General features: G+C 43.9%; 1 protein-coding gene across 1 annotated transcript in view; it reads right to left on the reverse strand.

Moving 5' to 3' along the window:
* Positions 1-16,189: 16,189 nt before the first annotated feature.
* LOC138663497 (oocyte zinc finger protein XlCOF22-like) overlaps positions 16,190-21,423 on the reverse strand; it is a 53,290-nt gene continuing 48,056 nt past the window's right edge. Inside the window, exons 7-8 of the mRNA XM_069749732.1 lie at positions 20,345-20,435; positions 16,190-17,575 (exon numbers count right to left, since the gene is read on the reverse strand). Coding sequence (XP_069605833.1) covers positions 16,386-17,575; positions 20,345-20,435 — 1,281 coding nt within the window. The 3' untranslated portion in view covers positions 16,190-16,385. The remainder of the gene's footprint in view (positions 17,576-20,344; positions 20,436-21,423) is intronic.

The following is a 21,423-nucleotide window of genomic DNA, read 5'->3' on the forward strand; positions in this document are numbered from 1 at the left end:
GCTAGAGCAGCGCCAACCTGTGTACGTGTAGTTGTTGCTGTCTCACTATTGTTGGACAAAGCATCAGAAATTGTCCTAGAGTATCCACTCACAGTTCAAACTACACATGATGTTTATGGGATATTAAACCAGGTCCAACCAAAACACATTTCCATGGCCAGACATTTGCGGCTACAGTGTTCTTTGCTGCTACCCTCCACTATCACATTTGCAAGGCTTCAGACTCTCAATTTAGCTACACTGCTACCTCTCGAGTCTGAAGGGGGGAATAAGGACACTGATACACACACAAATGTTTTCCCTACAGACACACATGATTGTACAGAGCTCATTTTACAAGAAACGGTAGGCTTACCCAATGTATCCGAAACACCACTTCAAAATCCAGATTTAGAGCTGTTTATAGATGGTAGTAGGTTTGCAGATGACACAGGTAACTTCCATACAGGGTATGCAGTTGTGTCAGGATCTGAAACTCTCAAAGCAGAACCGCTTCCACCGAAACAATCTGCACAAGAAGCAGAACTAACAGCATTGATTGAAGCTCTAAAAATAGCTGAGAATCAGACAGCTAATATATACACTGATTCTAGGTATGCACATGGTATTGTGTTTGATTTTGGAGTAATCTGGAGAGCTAGAGGTTACATGACAGCGTCAGGACAACCTGTAAAACATGCTTCTCTGATCAAACAGATCTTAGAGGCTGCACAAGAAACAAAAGAAGTAGCAGTAATCAAGGTAGCTGCACATGTGAGACTCGACACTAGGGAATCTAGGGGAAATGATAGGGCTGATAAAGCAGCCAAAGCAGCAGCAGTCAAACCCTTACAACAGGTCCATACTGTAAACCTCACAGAAAATACTGAAGATAGACTGAGACAAGCACAGGAAGATGCAGGAGAAGAGGAGAGGGACAGGTGGAAAAAGGAAGGGGCAGAAGAACAAGAGGGAATTTGGAAGAAAAATGGACTAATATGTCTACCTAGAGCCTGGTACCCGATAGTAGTTGGTGGATTACATCACCCTACGCATGTGTCTGCAAATGCAATGACACTACTGGCAAAGCAAGTCTGGTTGGCTCCAGGTTTTGGCAACTACGCAAGAGACTATTGTGCTGCATGCGCTATATGCCTGACACATAATCCCGGACAGACAGCAAAGACCCCTATGAAGCACCACGTCCGACCTCTCTACCCGTTTCAACGGTTGCAGATAGACTTTATCCAGCTGCCAAAGAGTAATGGGTATGAGTATGTGTTGGTGTGTGTGGACATGTTCTCGGGGTGGCCAGAGGCCTATCCAGTTCGGAAGGCTTCAGCTAAAAACACTGCTGTAAAGCTAGTTACCGAACTGGTGCCCCGTTATGGTCTCCCTGAAGTGATCGAGTCAGATAGGGGTACTCATTTCACTGGAGAAATATTTCAAAATGTACTAAAAATGTTGGGTGTTGAAAGTCAGTTACACACTCCGTATCATCCTCAAAGTTCTGGTAAGGTAGAACGCATGAATGGAACTTTAAAATTAAAAATACAGAAAGCCATGGCTGAAACAGGAAAGCCTTGGACAGAATGCCTTTCACTGGCCCTTTACTCAATACGCAATACCCCAAGGGGTAAGACTAAACTGTCTCCATATGAAATTTTGTTTGGCAGGACTGCCAATTTAGGATGTTATTTTCCACAGCAACTTGTGTTAAATATTAAATCACTGACTTCCTATGTGCAAAATCTTCAGAAACAATTAACTAAGGTGCATGCACAAGTTTTTGCTTCCCTTCCAGATCCTGACAACACTGAAGGAAGTCACAAGTTGGAACCAGGTGATCAAGTCTATATAAAAAGACACACCAGAAAGGCTCTTGAACCAAGATTTGACGGACCCTTCCAAGTCCTGTTGACAACACCTACATCAGTCAAGCTTGAAGGAAAGGCATCATGGATACATGCAAGCCATTGCAAAAAAGCAGTATAAAACTCATGATATTGATGTTAATAATGTTAACCACAACGAAGGCATGGGAAAGACTAAATTCTTTAGCCCCTTTGAACAATAGATTCGTACAACATCATAGAAAATTAGTGCACGACTTGTTAAACAATACACAAACCCTGACAGATTGTTGGATCTGTACCCATTCACCAGTATCAGCCACAAGTATACCTTTTCTAGCAGTTCCCGTGTCAGCTGAAGAGATATTCAGCTTTGTGGGATCTGCCTGAGGGTACATTTTGGATATGCGGAGAAGGAGCATATAAATGGCTTCCCGTAGGTATAAAGGGTACTTGTACATTAGGACGCCTAACCCCAGCTACTTTCATAATTTCAAATAAACAAGTGAATATGCAAGCCGTACCCAAGCACACACTATATAAAAGAGCTGCAGATAACTCACCACGTCCCTCAGGGAGGCCACATATAGTACAAATGGGAATTCCCAACAAAATTGCTAGTACCATTTTTATTTATCCTATGTTAACACAAATGTGGGATAAATTAGTTAGAGCCACGGATTATCTAGATGATCAGATCTGGGATATATTGGATATACTAAACACTAGTGTAGCTGTACAGAATCAGCTTATAATAGTCGTCAACCAACATACCCTGGTATTGGATTACCTAACTGCCTCACAAGGGGGTATGTGTCAAATCATTGGACCCACCTGCTGTCATTATATAGACCCGAATAGTACTATGAGTATGACATTTAAATTAAAGGACGTACAACGACTCAGAGATCAGTATGACAAAGACAATGACCAGAATAAGGATAGCTGGTGGTCAGATACCTTTTCTTTTCTTAACCCAGCCAACTGGTTCAGAGGGATCGGTGGGTGGGTTGCCGGGATTATGCAGAGCATAATACATATAGTTATGATTATTGTAATCATATATGTGTTATTCAAGATTGTACTCAAGGGTATCTCAGTATGCACAAATAAATTTTGTGTAATAGATGCAAGAGTATAAAGTTTATTATTGCCGTACTAATTTTCTTTTATATTTTAGTATACTGCCGCATAAAGAAGAAAATGCACAAGCTTCATGCAAAAATTTATGACAAATAATAAAAGAATATGTCAAAGGGGGGAATTGTGGAGACCAGACTGAACCAAAGGATCCATTTTGTCTCCCAGATGAAATCTGCTTCTGCACAGCAAACTTGACATTTCCTTTTATAGAAGTAATCACGCGCGCATTTCTCCTTGATATTGTAGCCTTTCACCCACATACCAGATATTGTAACTTTTCACTAGTATAGATTTGCTTTGTAAGTGATTATGAAATATGAGCGCTTGTGCGCATGTCTGTAAATGCCTAACTTCTTACTATATAAAGAAGGGGCAGCGCCCAGTGAGGTAGGCGTGCTCCGGGGCTACCCCTGTTTATGAACACACAACCTTTGTGCTGCGTGTCATTTACTTGGATTCCTCAATCCAGGAAGCCAGGGACGGAAGAGGACTCAACAATAACATCACTGTGAAGAACAAATACTCTTTATCTGTTATCTCTGAACTTTTCGACCGACTGAGAGGAGCACGAATTTTCACCAAACTTGATTTTCGGGGAGCATCTATGGGAACTCCATCAAGATTATTGGAAGACCATTCCCAGTGACAACCTCTTGAAGCTCATCAAGAGAATGCCAAGAGTGTGCAAAGCAGTCATGAAAGCAAAAGGTGGCTACTTTGAAGAACCTAGAATATAAGACATAATTTCAGTTGTTTCACACTTTTTTGTTAAGTATATAATTCCGCATGTATTAATTCATAGTTTTGATGCCTTCAGTATGAATGTACAATTTTCATAGTCATGAAAATACAGAAAAATCTTTAAATGAGAAGGTGTGTCCAATCTTTTGGTCTGTACTGTATGTGTAAGTTTTAAGATGTGCGGTGGCAAACTATATATTCAAGTAAAAGGACCTAGAGATAGACAATCATGTGATCAAAATGTGTACTATGATTGGTCCGTAGTAAGTATAAGACCTATGCACTTACCTAATTATATCAGCTGTGATAAAGATCGTGACAGATCGAAACGCGTTGCTGGACTATTGGCATGCTAAGCGCACCGTCACAGAATGATGATTGAGCCGCTCTTGTAATTTTAAATTGTGTCTTCAATAAAGAAAACTCATTTAAGGAGCTGGGACAATACTATCTTTTCTACAATAGTAAAATGCCTGGAAAGTCCATGTAAAAGAAACCCCTTATGTTATGTATATTATGTCTGTGGGAGTTTAATCTGAAGTGTAGTGGTTGTATAGACCTCCCCACATACTGTTTTTTACATTTACACTCAATCATATAAATTACAAAATCTGTAGCACAATTTAGATGTTGATTAATAGAAAATACTTCTTTTGTAACAGAGGAAATTATATTAATAGTAATAGGTTCCCCTTTGTCAGACCACCCCCATGCCCGGCGGTCAGTATGACTTTGCGATTCCCTTGGCCCCATACCTTCTGTCTGGTCTGACTCTCTGTCACCACGTCTGCTACAGTGTCTCCTCCTAGGCCACTCAGCACTGAGCTAACAGAGGAGTCACAAATTCTAACTCTTCTATTACTGAACTGTTAGTCTCTCCAGACCTTGAGTTGAAAGTGGCCACCATCTACTTAGCATTTCCTGCAGCTATCTATTGATCTGTACCCTCTCAAGCATTAGCTGCTCTACCTCTCTTAGGTACGCCATGCAATATTCCAGGAGTAGTTGAATATTTTTAAGGCTCTCCCTTGCTCCGACCACAAAGAATGGAACCATCTCATCTTCACCAGCTACCGGGAACCTCACACTCACCACACCGGACTTATTCACAATTTCCTGCATCACTTTTCCAAGTCTCCCAAGATTTCTAGACACTTGAACGATGTCTTCCACAAACTCCGTCCGACTTTGAGCTTTCCTTGCATGCTCCAGACATCAAGCAGCTTCCTTATTCCTCAACAGGATTATCTGTTTTGTGCGATGACAGTGTAGGTGCATGTCACTCAGGTTAGCCACCCGATTCACTGTGACAGTATAACTAACTGGAGTCTGGCGCCCAGTTCGCACTACACGCTTCCAACGCCTTTCTAAATGCCTCATGCATAGCCTCACTGGCACAAGTTTCTCGCACGTCCTCGGGTACCTCTGCCACACACTGGGAAAGCAAAGTCTCATCTTCTTGGACAAAGTGTTTGATCTTCTTGTCCTATGAGTCAGAGCTGTTTTTCAAGACGTTGACATCCCTTGTGAGGCCGTCTGCTTGGCACTTCCCCTGCTGGATTTCTTCCTCCCTGTAGACTACTTCTTTGGTCAGACTCTCCAGCTTACTCTCCTTCTTTGCCATTAGAACGAGAGAGCACGACAGTTTGTTCCGTAGAGCGAAGAGCTCGTTTTTTTGGTCATCCATGTGATTGTGGAGCTGGGCATTAGCCTCCTTCTCGATCTTGAGCTCTCGGAGAACTTTATCCCGCTCCCATGCCAGGCAGCGATTCTTGTCCTCTCTCCAGAGAAGCTCCTGCTGATGCTTCTCATGGGCCTCTCTGATGTATGCGTTCTTCTCCTCCAAGTCTGAGGACAGTTGGAACTGAGTTCCAGATGGAACTTATTTTTGACTCCAATGCTGGGATTTTCTCAGATTTCTGTTCTTCCAGATGCTTTAGTTCAGCCTGTAAATCTGCCACTTTTTGCTTCCCATGAGAAAACTCTTTGGCCAGCTCCTGCACTTTGTTGCAGCAGGTCATTTCCAGCTGAGACACGTGTTTGATACCGTGCCGCACAAGAGGTTGGTACACAAAATGAGAATGCTTGGTCTGGGGGAAAATGTGTGTAAATGGGTTAGTAACTGGCTTAGTGATAGAAAGCAGAGGGTGGTTATAAATGGTATAGTCTCTAACTGGGTCGCTGTGACCAGTGGGGTACCGCAGGGGTCAGTATTGGGACCTGTTCTCTTCAACATATTCATTAATGATCTGGTAGAAGGTTTACACAGTAAAATATCGATATTTGCAGATGATACAAAACTATGTAAAGCAGTTAATACAAGAGAAGATAGTATTCTGCTACAGATGGATCTGGATAAGTTGGAAACTTGGGCTGAAAGGTGGCAGATGAGGTTTAACAATGATAAATGTAAGGTTATACACATGGGAAGAAGGAATCAATATCACCATTACACACTGAACGGGAAACCACTGGGTAAATCTGACAGGGAGAAGGACTTGGGGATCCTAGTTAATGATAAACTTACCTGGAGCAGCCAGTGCCAGGCAGCAGCTGCCAAGGCAAACAGGATCATGGGGTGCATTAAAAGAGGTCTGGATACACATGATGAGAGCATTATACTGCCTCTGTACAAATCCCTAGTTAGACCGCACATGGAGTACTGTGTCCAGTTTTGGGCACCGGTGCTCAGGAAGGATATAATGGAACTAGAGAGAGTACAAAGGAGGGCAACAAAATTAATAAAGGGGATTGGAGAACTACAATACCCAGATAGATTAGCGAAATTAGGATTATTTAGTCTAGAAAAAAGACGACTGAGGGGCGATCTAATAACCATGTATAAGTATATAAGGGGACAATACAAATATCTAGCTGAGGATCTGTTTATACCAAGGAAGGTGACGGGCACAAGGGGGCATTCTTTGCGCCTGGAGGAGAGAAGGTTTTTCCACCAACATAGAAGAGGATTCTTTACTGTTAGGGCAGTGAGAATCTGGAATTGCTTGCCTGAGGAGGTGGTGATGGCGAACTCAGTCGAGGGGTTCAAGAGAGGCCTGGATGTCTTCCTGGAGCAGAACAATATTGTATCATACAATTATTAGGTTCTGTAGAAGGACGTAGATCTGGGGATTTATTATGATGGAATATAGGCTGAACTGGATGGACAAATGTCTTTTTTCGGCCTTACTAACTATGTTACTATGTTACTATGTTCTGCATCCTCCTGTCGAGCAGAGGGCAGCTTCTCCCTAGTGGAGCGGATAGTATGAAGCAGCTTTGCTCCTGAGCTTCCTTCTCTCCAAGCCAGGGCCGGACTGGCCATCGGGCAGTTCTGGCAAATGCCAGAAGGGCCAGTGGCAGTCGTGGGCCACTCGTCAGCGCAGACTCACCCCGCCAGCGGCGCCGCATTCAACTATACTGGCATCTATGACGCCGGTACAGTTGTATGCAATGATGGAGGAGAGAGTGTCTGCTGACGCTCCGTCTCCCATCATTCCCCGCTCTGCCTGGCGCTGATTCTGCGGGTGTGTGGTGACATCATATCATCGCGCACCTGCTGTATGTCAGGCAGGCAGACTGTAGCTGCTGAGACCGGAGCCAGGAGCAGCGCTGGGCAGGAGGAGAGGTGAGTGTTTTTTTTTTAAATATATCACTGAGTGATAACTGGATTGTGGGGCTATTGGGGGGCTGCATTACATTCTATGGGGGCTGTGCTGCATTACATTCTATGGGGGCTGTGCTGCATTACATTCTATGGGGGCTGGCTGCATTACATTCTATGGGGGCTGTGGTGCATTACATTCTATGGGGGGCTGCATTACATTCTATGGTGGGGTTGCATTACATTCTATGGGGGCTGTGCTGTATTACATTCTATGGGGGCTGTGCTGCATTACATTCTATGAGGGCTGTGCTGCATTACATTCTATGGGGGCTGTGCTGTATTACATTCTATGGGGGCTGTGCTGTATTACATTCTATGGGGGGCTGTGCTGTATTACATTCTATGGGGGGCTGTGCTGTATTACATTCTATGGGGGCTGTGCTGCATTACATTCTATGGGTGGCTGGCTGCATTACATTCTATAGGGGCTGTGCTGTATTACATTCTATGGGGGCTGGCTGCATTACATTCTATGGGGGCTGGCTGCATTACATTCTATGGGGGCTGGCTGCATTACATTCTATGGGGGGCTGGCTGCATTGCATTTTATGGGGGAGGGCTGTATTACATTCTATGGGGTGCTGTATTATATTCTATGGAGGGGCTACATTATATTCTATGGGGGGGCTGCATTATGCTCTATGAGGGGCCTACCATATACAGTATTATATATGCAGGGGCTGCATTATACTATATGAGGGAGCTACATTATATTCTCTGCCGGGTTACATGATACTCGAGGCTACAATATATTCTGTGGGGTGGCTGCATTATACGCTGGAGTGGCATCACTATACTATATGTTGGCTGCATTATACTGTATCGAGGACCATGGGGAATACATTATACTATATGAAGAACTGTGGGGTGCATTATACTATGGGAAGTGAATTGTACTACATGGATGACAATGGTGGGGCATTATACTATATGGAGCACTATGAGGAATGTATTATGCTATTTGGAGGACTGAGGATTGTATTATACTATTTGGAGGACTGAGGAATGTATTATACTATATGGAGGAATTGCAGTGTATTTTAATATAAAGGTCTATGAGGAGTGTATTATACTATATGGAGGACTATGTGGAGTATGTAATACTATATTGAGGACTGAGGAGTGTATTTTAATATATTGAGGACTATGAGGAGTGTATAATACTATATGGAGGACTGAGGAGTGTATTATAATATATGGAGGACTGAGGAGTGTATTATACTATATGGAGGACTGAGGAGTGTATTATACTATATGGAGGACTGAGGTTCACATTATAAGGAGGACTATGGGGTGTATTATACTATACAAGCAAAATGCTGCCTATTCATCGAGTGATTGGATTGTTTATGTGGGAACAGAAATCCTTGTTCTCAGCAGCACATCGCCAGTGTAAACTGTAGTTGTGCTGCTGATAACATGATACTGTATGGGGACAGATTGATCTAATAGTGATTGTTCTGATTCCTTCATTCTTTCTCAGTTGGTGTAAAGAGGCAGGGAAAGAAGCGAACGACTTCACTATTGTCGATCACACTCGTTTAGTGGCCTGAGATCAGCGCATGTAAATACAGCAGAAATGCTGTCGGCTCGCACATTTTCTTTGTCATTTTGTTGATTTGATCCTCTCATTGTTGGGTGGCAGCAGTCGATTCGGACAGCTTCTCCTGCAGGCTCTCTGTTTTTTTCTCAGAGTTCTTCTCCAACTTCAATTTTAGCTGTTGGATCCCTACCACCACCCTGGGTCAGTTTTCTTTTCTCCACGTCATCGACTACCTCTGTGTTGGGGGTTGTCAGTGGTAAAGTGACCTCCTTATAAAATACATTAACCTGGTTTGCCGCTGACCCTGTCTCTTCTCCATCCCTCTTCTCCCAGGGTGTAGCCTTTCCTGCCTTTCAGCGACCGCCATGTCCCCAGCGACAAAAAGACCTGCCATTTGTACACCTTACCGCATTCTTTTTCTCTTGTGTCATAGTCTGAATGGGAGTCACCACTACTCACCCTGTAACCCTGGAACAACAAGTACCCACTTAAACGTGTGTCGGACCCCTTTCCTAGAGCTATCCTGTTTTTAACGGTCACACTCTTGGTCTCCTCTGCTAAGTCCCCAAAATGGTCAAACCCACACTTTTCCCCGGTCACCCCTAACTCTGGGACATAGACCTTAGGGGGTTCTACCTCCTCCTCATTATGCATCACATTAACAGGAACCCCTTTAGCCGCCTGCTGTGGTGGGGCTCCTTTAAAGTCATTCCGGCTTCCCTCTAAGCAATCAGACGCTCCCCTTTCCTCCCAAAAACAATTCAAAGTCCTGACCAATTACAATAGGGTATGGCAAGCCCAGGACTACAGGGACGTCATGGCTGTTAAGAATCGTGAGTGTCTCAATGATTACCCTGGACACCGAATAATCCATAGGGACCCCGTGGATGCAGTAGACATCCATCTTCCTTCCGGGGACCAGATAAATAGGGAGTGTGGTGCTCACCATGGTCAGCGGGCTCCCTGGGTCCAGAATTCCAGTCACGCACTCTACATTCACTTCCCCAGTACAGCTCTGCGACATCTTGTCAGATGGAAAGTCAGTACATAATCCATGTTCGAACACTGATCCCACCAACAGTGCCTCGGTGCATACACCGCTGCCCTTTTTGGACCACCACCCCCTTTTGGTACTCCACCACCCCCTTTTGTCACCACCCCCTTTTGGGACTCCACCCCCTTTGGGGTTCCACCCTTTTTGGGTTACCACCCCTTTTGGGACTCCACCACCATGGGGGCAACCACCATTCTTTGGGGTGTACGCCGCGGAATCTCCATGGCCCTCTCAGGCCTCCCACACCTATGCACGGCAGTCTACCTGCCCCAAGAGTTCCACACAGTGCGGCTCCGCTCTTCTCTGCAAGGCTTTGCACCGCTCCACAAGGCTCTGCATGGCTCCGCAAAGCGAGGCTCTGCACTGCTCTGTAAAGCTCTGCACCTCTCTGCACTGCTCTGCAAGGCTCTGCATGGTTCCACAAGGCTCCGCACCTCTCTGCACAGCTCTGCCCGGTTCTGTTTTGCAAATTTCATGGACCCCCCAATCCACAGCAAGCCGCCCGAGGTTCATGGACCCACCGATCCACAACAAGCAGCCTCGAGTTCGTGGACCCACCGATCCACAGCAAGCACCTGCTGAAATCCTCCCAGGTACCTCCTGGACCGATGTCCGCAGTTTAGCAGCAATTGTAGGGATCGTAGCTACTCAGATGTAGCAGGATGAAGACAGGAGATACGTTTCTTTAAAAGAAAATCCGTGCGGGATCATTCGCTCCATGAACCCCTAAGCACAACAAAAGGTAAACGGCCTTCAGAGCATGCAAAACAACACAAAATGTCCTTAGCCGGGCTCTCTGATCCCTCAGGCCTGTGGTCACACAGGCTGGTGTAATGTCCAGCAGGCAGGCTCGGTCTGGAGCCACACACACAGGAGGCCTTCCATCTCCCAAGACACAGACCATGTGCAAACAACAGCCTTCATTATGTAAGCTGTAACCATACCCATAGGTGAGATATGTGGGTAGCTAGACCCGCCTATCTCTCACAGCTACCCGAGCGGAGATTTTCAGCCCAAATTTTTGGGCTGAAAGTGCCCCTCTCGGCTTATACTCGAGTCATGGTTGGTGGCAGGGTCGGCGGGTGAGGGGGAGAGAGGACTGTCGCATACTCACCTGCTCCTGGCGCAGTCCCTGCCTGTCCCATGGTCTTTGGGTGCCGCAGATCTTCCTCTGTTCAGCAGTCATGTGGTACCGCTCATTAAAGTAATGAATATGGACTCCACTCCCATAGGGGTGGAGCAGCATATTCATTCCTGTAATGAGCGGTACCAGTGACCGCTGACAGAGGAAGAAGATGCAGTGCCCGGAGACCATCTGTCCAGGAGAAGGAGCCAGGGACCGCGCCGGAGCAGGTGAGTATTTCATATTTACTTGTCCGCGTTCCACCCGCCGGGTGCCGCTCCGTCTTCCCGTCCTCTTGCTGTGACTGTTCAGGTCAGAGGGCACGATGACATATTAGTGTGCGCGCCGCCCTCTGCCTGAACAGTCAGTGCGGAGAGACGGGACGCTGAGGAGCAGCGATGAGAGGGGATTTTTTTTTATTGCAGCAGCATTATATGTGGCACAGCTTTATATGGAGCATCTATGGGGCAATAATGAACGGTATGGAGCATTATATGTGGCACAGCTTTATATGGAGCATCTATGGGGCAATAATGAACGGTATGGAGCATTATATGTGGCACAGCTTTATATGGAGCATCTATGGGGCAATAATGAACGGTATGGAGCATTATATGTGGCACAGTTTTATATGGTGCATCTATGGGGCATGTATGGGGCCATAAAGAACTGTATGGAGCATTATATGGGGCATCTATGGGGCCATAATGAACTGTATGGGGCATTATATGGGGCATCTATGGGGCCATAAAGAACTGCACGGAGCATTATATGGGGCATCTATGGGGCCATAAAGAACTGCATGGAGCATTATATGGGGCATCTATGGGGCCATAAAGAAGTGCATGGGGCATTATATGGGGCATATTTGTATATGGAGCATCTTATGGGGCCATAAAGAACTGAATGGAGCATTATATGGGGCATATTTTAATATGGAGCCATAATGAACTGTATGGAGCATTATATGGGGCTCCTGATTCAATATGGATATTCAAAAACACTTAACCTACTGATGTCTCACTTAATTTTACTCTTATTGTTATGTATTTCTATTTTTGGCATTTACCGGTAGCTGCTGCATTTTTGCACCCTAAGCTTATACTCGAGTTAATAAGTTTTCCCAGTTTTTTGTTGCAAAATTAAGGGGTCGGCTTATACTCGGGTCGGCTTATACTCGAGTATATACGGTATCTGAACCACTAATAACAATTATATTCAATGCATACCTATTTAAAAAAAAAATTTATAAAAGGTTTCTCCAGAATTGTTGGTCCGACCCCCCCAGTTTTTGGTGAACCTAGAGGGCAACCGAGTTTTTGAGCCAGGGATCAAGGCGCTAGCACTGGGAGAAATGGGTATCTTGCCGCCATCCCATTTCAGATTCTTAATAATCTCCATCCGCCTTTCCTAAAAGTATTAACATGGGGAGGTATCAAATCAGAACATGAATCCCACCCCTTCACTATACACTGCTGGCTAATATATTCAGGGGAGGTAAAACATCTTTTAGTTAACCAGTTTATTAACATTTCAACAAGTCGATGTATGAATAAACCACCCGGTGTGTCCTCTCCACCCCATATGCAGCTGAGAAGGTGGCTCCCAGAAATAGATCACGTATCCATTTTTCCACAAAGTCATAATTTTGTTGTAAGCACATTTCCATTTTATGTTCTGTCACTCGGATACGTTCTGGCCAGAGCACCATTTGGTCCTCCAGACTCGAGATTCTGTACTCCACCTATCTTTCCCAGATTTGACATGTCATTGCGGAGGAGTCCCAAATCAGTTTTAACCTCTTAAACCTCTTCAATTTTCCCAGTCAGGGAAGCTGTGCTGCTTTGAATGTCAGTTAGCAGTTGTGTGGATACCTGTTTCAGAGTGGGTTCTGAATCCATATCCTTTGGTTCTTGTGACATTGATGTCTCTCCTTGAGACAATTTGTTTAAGGGTTTCTGAATTGTCATCAAATTCTTTCCCCTGGCGTAGCTCCTCAGCTTGTCAGCTGCAGATTGTGATTTATTAGGACTCAATGCTTTCCCCAAATTAAGTATGCAATATGAGAGTAAGTCTTATGACTGGTTATTCAGTATGAATTGATAGGATAGCGTTAGAGGTTCGGATATTAATAGTAAGAGGGTTACAAAGTCATGTCCCTACTCAATTTTGCTGCATAATTATGTGCAACGGGCACAATTCTCAAAAAGAGCACTAGATGGCATCAGCGCCCTGGAGCCTGCAAGTGCATAGAGTTTAATCACTCCAAACAATGAGGGGAGGGGGGAAGAGGGGAAGTTGTTTCCCTTCCTTAAGGTACCTTCACACTGAGCAACTTTAGAACGATAATGATAGCGATCCGTGACGTTGCAGCGTCCTGGATAGCGATATCGTTGTGTTTGACACGCAGCAGCGAACAGGATCCTGCTGTGACATCGCTGGTCGGAGCTAGAAGGCCAGAACTTTATTTCGTCGCTGGATCACCCGCTGACATCGCTGAATCAGCATGTGTGACACCGATCCAGCGATGTGTTCACTTGTAACCAGGGTAAACATCGGGTTACTAAGCGCAGGTCCGCGCTTAGTAACCTGATATTTACCCTGGTTACCATTGTAAATGTAAAAAAAAAAAAAAACACTACATACTTACATTCCAGTGTCTATCGCGTCCCCCGGCGTCAGCTTCCCTGCACTGTGTCAGCGCCGGCCGTTAAACAGGCTGTGCTCTGCTTTACGGCCGGCCGGCGCTGACACAGTGCAGGGAAGCTGATGCCGGGGGATGCGACAGACACCGGCGCGGCCCTGTGCTTAGTAACCCGATGTTTACCCTGGTTACCCGGGGACTTCAGCATCGTTGGTCGCTGGAGAGCTGTCTGTGTGACAGCTCTCCAGCGACCACACAACGACTAAACAGTGACGCTGCAGCGATCGGCATCGTTGTCTATATCGCTGCAGTGTCACTTAATGTGACAGTACCTTAAGTCTGTAAACCCCCATACCTCTGCTGCAGCTAGCCAGCTATCTTCTCCAGCTGTTTCAGGATCTCCTGCCTGCCTCATGGTGTCTCTCCCCCATCTCCAATGTCTTCTCCACGTACCAGGGAAATCCCAAGATGGCCGCTGCACCTCAGGTCTGTTCCCGCCATCAGCGGTCCCGTGTCTCCAGGGGACTCAGGCCTCAGCACCCAGCCCACAGGCGCTCTCCTCAGCCCTCTCGATGTCTGCATAGCAGATGCCTGTCGACTCCAAGTGCATTCAGCGCGCCGCTGCCTCAGCTCTGCACGTGTGCAGATTTCCGTGACAAGTGCTGACTCAAATCCTTCCTTTCAGCTCCCTGGTGTCTCCTCCAGCCGGACTGAGACAACAACCTGCCGTTTACTAGGCAGGAACTCGACGTTTGTGAAAATGATGGGGAGAGCTCAGTGCTGGACGTCTGCTCTCTTCAGTGTCTTAGCCACGCCCCATCTGAGTTATTTTTGATGGTCAACAAAATATGATTTTCTAGTAATTTATTTTTCATACTCTACTGTAGGTTTCTCTCTGTGTGAGATTTTTGATGTTTAAAGGGGATATCCACTTCTTGGGCAACCCCTTCTAACTGGAAATGGAAAAGATTTATCCAGCTTCTACTCTACAATTCCAAGACATGTTTAAAGTTATGAATTCTTTATTTTTTCAAAGTTAAAATATATATTCTTTTTTTTCTTCTTGAATTGAAATATGCAGGGAAAATGTATTTAAAGATCATAGAAATCAGGGAAAAGACTAGTAGAATTCCAAATGCTTTTTGAAAGCAAGTGCGTTCTTAAACTTGGTTCACTGTCTTCACTTTTTGGACACATCAAACATGACTTTTGGATATGGGATGGACCCCACTCCTTCTTAAAACTACCATAACTAATGTAAACCTAGGTACTAAAATAAATACACAAAACACATTATTTTGGTTGTCAAAATGGCCACAGCTTTTATTCAAATCACAGGAATAAATAATCACAGTAGGAGTCAGGTGGAGTGCTAGTACATTGGGATTCACAAGTACTGCGATATCCCCAGCTGTCTGACATACAGCACCAGGACAGACAGCCAAAAAGGGGCGGCACGCACTGGCTTGCCATTCAAGCAGAGCCAGTAAACTTTCAGGGCACCAATGACCCTATTATCGTCACTCCTGTGCTTAACCACTGTGCCCGCCCCTGATTGATGTTACCATTACAACGTCCTTGAGGCTGGCCACCAAAGCCGAGCCTGCTCACCACCATGAGGTTTAACATTCTCTATTAGTTAAAATGAGTCCACCTTAACTTGTCTGCAACTCCCACCAGACTCCTAAACCGCAAAGCCGTGACGGGTTATAAATTCCAAGTCTCATTTGACACTTTTTTTTTTTAATAATTAAATCATTTTTGTAAACTTAAAAACTGGAAGTCCCTGCAAAAGCATTAATGGGACTAAACTTGGCAAACCCCCGACTCACAAAGAGTCATCCTACAGCGCTCAGGAGAGGATAAACCCCCTGTGGAGGAAACCTCCTCACAGTAATACACCAGGCACAAACATCTAAACTTCCTCTTAAAGCAACATCTCTCGTTTAAAATCTACACCGCAATACAAACAAAAGCTGCAGGAGTTCTCGGTCCACCCATCCCCAAGTCATGTCCACCTCCGCCTAGTCTCCGGTGGTTCCTATGAGAGTAAGCCAGAGAGCAGCTGCAGCCTTGGATTCCTGTTGATGTTCAATATATCCGAAGTCAGGAACAGTGAATCAATCAGCATGGGAAAATGGGAAAAAGTATTTTCACAGTGCTCACGAGAGTATCACAGGACCACGGGTGCCAGGTTCAATGTCGCTGAAGTCCACTTGTAAATGCAGGCAAAATAGAAAAGAAGAGCACCAGGTGATTTCCATAAAAATTCTAATTTTGTCTGATTTAATCCATTGTTTGTAAAAAGTTAAAAACATACATGTTGCCTGCAGGAACAGTGAAGCCAGTGCTGATTCCGCGCTGGGCTTGTGTTATGTAACAACCTCACATGAGCCCCGGGAACGTGACTGCTAAGACCCTTGAACAGCGCAGGCATGCAAAATGAGTATTAGCGTTTTTATTTGAAAGAGGACAAACATCAGGAATGACAAGGTGTTGTCCTAGTAATGGACAACCCCTTTAAGAAATACAATTTTCGGTTAAAACATTTCCAACATTCTTAACATGAAAAACGTTTCTCCCCTTTGCGACTTCTCTGATGTTAAAGAGATGATTTTAGTGTAAAACATTTCACACATTATGAACATGAAAAAGACTTCTCCCCTGTGTGCGTTTTTTGGTGTATAACAAAATTACATTTCTTTTTAAAACATTTCCCACATTCTGGGCAGGAAAAAGGCTTCTCTTCTGTGTGACTTCTCTTGTGGTTAAACAAAGCTGATTTCTCATTAAAACATTTGCCACATTCTGAACATGAAAAAGGTTTCACCCCTGTGTGGGTTCTCTGGTGCTTAACCAAAGCCGATTTCTGTTTAAAACATTTCTCACATTCTGCACAAGAAAAAGGTTTCACCCCTGTGTGAGTTCTCTGGTGTGCAACCAAAGCTGATTTCTGTATAAAACATTTCCCACATTCTGAACAGGAAAAATGCTTCTCCCCTGTGTGGGTTCTTTGGTGCTTAACCAAAACTGATTTCTCATTAAAACATTTGCCACATTCTGAACATGAAAAAGGTTTCAACCCTGTGTGGGTTCTCTGGTGTATAACAAGCTTGTCTTTCCGGTTAAAACATTTCCCACATTCTGAACAGGAAAAAGGCTTCTCCCCTGTGTGGGTTCTCTGGTGCTTAACCAAAGCTGATTTCTCATTAAAACATTTGCCACATTCTAAACATGAAAAAGGTTTCACCCCTGTGTGGGTTCTGTGGTGCGTAACCAAAGCCGATATCTGATTAAAACATTTTCCACATTCTGAACAGGAAAAAGGCTTCTCCCCTGAGTGGGTTCTCTGGTGCTTAACCAAATCTGATTTATCATTAAAACACTTCCCACATTCTGAACAGGAAAAAGGCTTCTCCCCTGTGTGTCTTCTTTGGTGTCTAACAAGATAAGATTTATGTTTAAAGCATTTTCCACACTTGGAACAAGAAAATCTTTTCTCCACTGTGTGAATTTTTGGATGTTTAAGAAAAGACTTTTCGATGGGAAAACTGTTTCCATATTCTGGACATGAAAATGGCTTCTTTGATTTAGAAGTATTTCCGTTTTTAATGTTTATTTTGTGACCCTGATTTTCCTTAGTTGTCGCCAATGAATCAGAAGACAGGACCTGTTTCAAAGGATCAGTTGATAGGTCTTTGCTGTGAAGGGATGATGGTATAGCTGGAGTAATGGCATTCACTTCAATTGTATCCAGTGGGATCTCAATATCATCCGATCTAAAAATTAAAGATGTCAGCTGTTTCTCTGATCTCCCGATACAGTCATCTGCCAAGATATAAAACAGTTTTTTTTAATAAAATATCTTGAATGTCATTTACCATTTCTACTTCAACTGTCTGTAAAAATAGGAAGTTATGTAAAAACATTGAATTCTTCACCAAGACAATGACAGCTCACAGTCTAATAGAAAATCTCATAGGATGAACCAGTGGAGTGTGGTGTTCAACTGTTTGTTCATTCTGTCTCCCAAATATGAAACAAAAGCCACACAGAAACATTATGTTGATGAACCTAATACCAATAAAAACTTCTATTCATCTAACAAAAAACAAGTCCCCACTTAGGTCCATAATCTGTCAGTGGAAAAACAGGAGGTTTCCATATTATTAGTGGCTCAAAGGCTCTTGAAAATTAACATGGCTTCCATTAACCAATCCAGCAATAACCACTCTCCCAAAGTCAAATTTACCCCTCGCCTCTGAGCCTTTCAGTATGCCCAAACCACATGTATTTGGCATTACTCTAGTGAGAACCCACTTAAATTACGGTGTGTGTGACTCCTGGAGCACAATCAGTGCACTATGAGTTGAGTAATAAAATGGCATATTTGTCATTTGTTTTCTCCTACATCCACTGTGTGCTAATTTCCGGAAATTGCCTATGGAATCAAAAATTGCAACTATTCCAATAGATTATAATTTCCAAAATGGAGTCATTTTATGGGGATTCCTACATCTGATTTTCTGAAATTTTGTCATATTAGGGTTTCTGCAGATGGTGTGTCACATCTCTTCTAGGATCTTCCCCTATGATGTCAGCAGGCATGTCCTTATTCATATGGCTGGCCAGGCTAGAAACGGAGTAGACGTTGGTACCAGAAGCTCTGGACGACATAGGCTCGATTCAGCCACTAAGATTAGGGTGCCTGGGACAAGTAGTACCTTCCAGTCTGGCAGTATGGGTGTATGTGTTGTCCAGCTGAAGTAATCTGCTCCCATATATAGCCAATTGAATAGCACCATATTCTACAAAAGCTGGAAGCATATTGAAGGAAGCTGCCAGATACAGCCTTGTTCTTCTCTGGTTCGGTCCTCTATGTTCAGTTCACGGCTTGTGTATTTGTTTCCTGTTGTGATCCCGGCCTGTTTGCCGACTACTCTTATGTCTTCTGATTTTGTATTTTCTCTGCCTTACAGGTTCTGACCCGGCTACCTGAGTATTGTTCTTCCCATTTCACACCACCGAACAGCAGGCAACACTGTTGGCCAAGCCAGGTGGGTCTCTATGTAAGTCCAGATCCATGTAGAGGTGTTAAAGGGTAATGAGCAAGACAATCCCTGGGATCAGGAAGATGGAGTAGATAGCGCCAAGCCTGTTCGTGGTGGCCATCTTTTGAGCTGATAGGTGGCCACAAACACTGCTCCTAATACTTTGTGTCTGCAAGCTATTCCAGCAAGATCTGGATTCAAATAGCTAAATGGCGCTCTTTCCCTTCTCAACCCTGAAATGTGCCCAGACAGTAATGTACAACCATATATAGGGAATTGTTGGATACAAGAGAAGATGTAAAATAATGTGTGAGGTCTATCTGTTTGATATTACCATTTGTGAAAGTGAAAAAAATTGGGCTTATATTTTCTGAAGAATTCTAAAATTATCACCACATGAAGTGACACACGTTAGATTTGAAAAATGGACCCTGATTCGGAACATAAAACTGGCTGCAGGAACTGGTTACCAGAGTATTTTGGGAACTAACTACTGTAGTCAAAATCTGTGACTATAGACAATAACACATCTACTGAAATGATCAAACTCAACAAACTTCATTAGTAAACAATGAGTGATCAGAGGTGAAACCTCTCTGGAGCAGTTACAGTATGGGGATTGGTCGTTCTTGGCAATCTAAATTATCATAATTTTCTGTCAGATGAGTTTCAAGAAAAAAGATAGATATTAGATAGTCAAAGATAAGAGAAGAGAAAGTATTAGTGCTCCCCATTTCAGGAGAGATTGTGCAGTAATCTCATTTCTTTTGGATTGAAAACTAATTGAAATTTATGACGTGAAGTGAATCCATGAAACCAAGGCTCGAGCCATGCCATCATCTTCTGCAGGCATAAATAAATGTATTCTACAGCCATCAGCCATGCACAGCTTAGAGATATATCATGGGACAGGTGTAATATTTTGTGTGCTGTTTATCATAATCCTCCTTGAAGTTAGTTGGATTTAAAGAAATTGAAAAGTCATGATAAAGGGAAACTCTGCTGTTATTGTACAGAAATTCACACTTGGCCTCACTGCACATTTAATGTTGTTGATCATAAAAGCAAAGTTTGGCCAGAAAAACAGGACCTGGTCTTGTACGGACCATATGAGCACATTCAGCAGCACAGAAGAGGAAGAAGATAAATCCATCCAATAGGATATCAGGATTCTAGGAATCCAACAGCATCATTACCCTCCGCTTTCTCTTACAGGCCCATTATAATATTTTTCTTCAAGTGATTTTCTTACTTGTTAGCACATTCTGTCATTTGGCTTTGTAGTTTACAGATCTGGGCAGGTAATGGTCAGTGACTACTAATCCCCGGGAGGTAGCTGGATACTCCAGGTTATAAGTTCTATAGAAATGGATTTAATTTCACAAAGTAATTTCAACATTTCCAAATAGAGCAGAATGTTGTGGTCTATAGGCAAAATGATGATCACACGATTGTGATACGACCAGAACAGACTATCGATAAAGCAGCCACAGCCGGTGACTGAGAAGAATCTGTGACTTCTCTGCATTTAGTGGTTACTACTCACCTGGGTAGTCATATGTAGGAATCTCCTCCTTACACCGCTCATCACCCCTCACATATGTCTCTGTAGTATTAATATGGGCCAGATCTTCACCCTGAATCAAATATTGTAAAAGTCACCGACAGATGGAGAAGTCACATCTATGGTCAGCTCTAATCCTTCCATCTCCACCGTTCCCATTACACAAATATAAAACATATAAGCCTATGTGCACACGTAGGAAAAGTGGTGCAGAATTTTCTGCGCAAAATCCGCATCTCCTGGCAGAATCCGCAGCCGCGGATTTGCCATGGTTTTTATGCGGATTTTGTGTGGATTTACCGCGGATTTTGTGTGGATTGTCTGCAGTTTTTGCCACTGCGGATTTCTATCATGGAGGGGTGCAGAAACCATGCAGATCTGCACAAATGAAGTGACATGCACTTCTTTTGAATCAGCAGCAATTCCGCACTGATTTTTCCGCACCATGTGCACAGTTTTTTTTTACATTGATTTACATTGTACTGTAAATCACAGTGCGGATCTGCAGCGTTTCTGAGCGGATTAATCCGCTGCGGATCCGCAGCAAATCCGCATCGTGTGCACATAGCCTAATACTGGTGGATAAAACAAAGATGAGCACAAGACCTTCCCCGCCATCTACACTGTTATGACCTGGTGGTCAGGACAATAATGGACCTGGTGGTTAAGAACACATGGAATGACCTGATAGTTACTGATAATAAGGACGAGCTCTGGGACGTGGGAACTCTGCTGACCGCAATCCCTAAACCTATCAAGCACACTAGAAATAGCCGTGGATTGCGCCTAACGCTCCCTATACAACTCGGAACAGCCTAAGAAACTAGTTAGCCCTGAAGATAGAAAAATAAAGCCTACCTAGCCTCAGAGAAATTCCCCAAAGGAAAAGGCAGCCCCCCACATATAATGACTGTGAGTAAAGATGAAAATACAAACACAGAGATGAAACAGATTTAGCAAAGTGAGGCCCGACTTACTGAACAGACCGAGGATAGGAAAGGTTACTTTGCGGTTAGCACAAAAACCTACAAAAAGACCACGCAGAGGGCGCAAAAAGACCC

The sequence above is a fragment of the Ranitomeya imitator genome, chromosome 2 (genome assembly GCF_032444005.1).
Source record: "Ranitomeya imitator isolate aRanImi1 chromosome 2, aRanImi1.pri, whole genome shotgun sequence".
NCBI classification, from domain to species: Eukaryota; Metazoa; Chordata; class Amphibia; order Anura; family Dendrobatidae; genus Ranitomeya; species Ranitomeya imitator.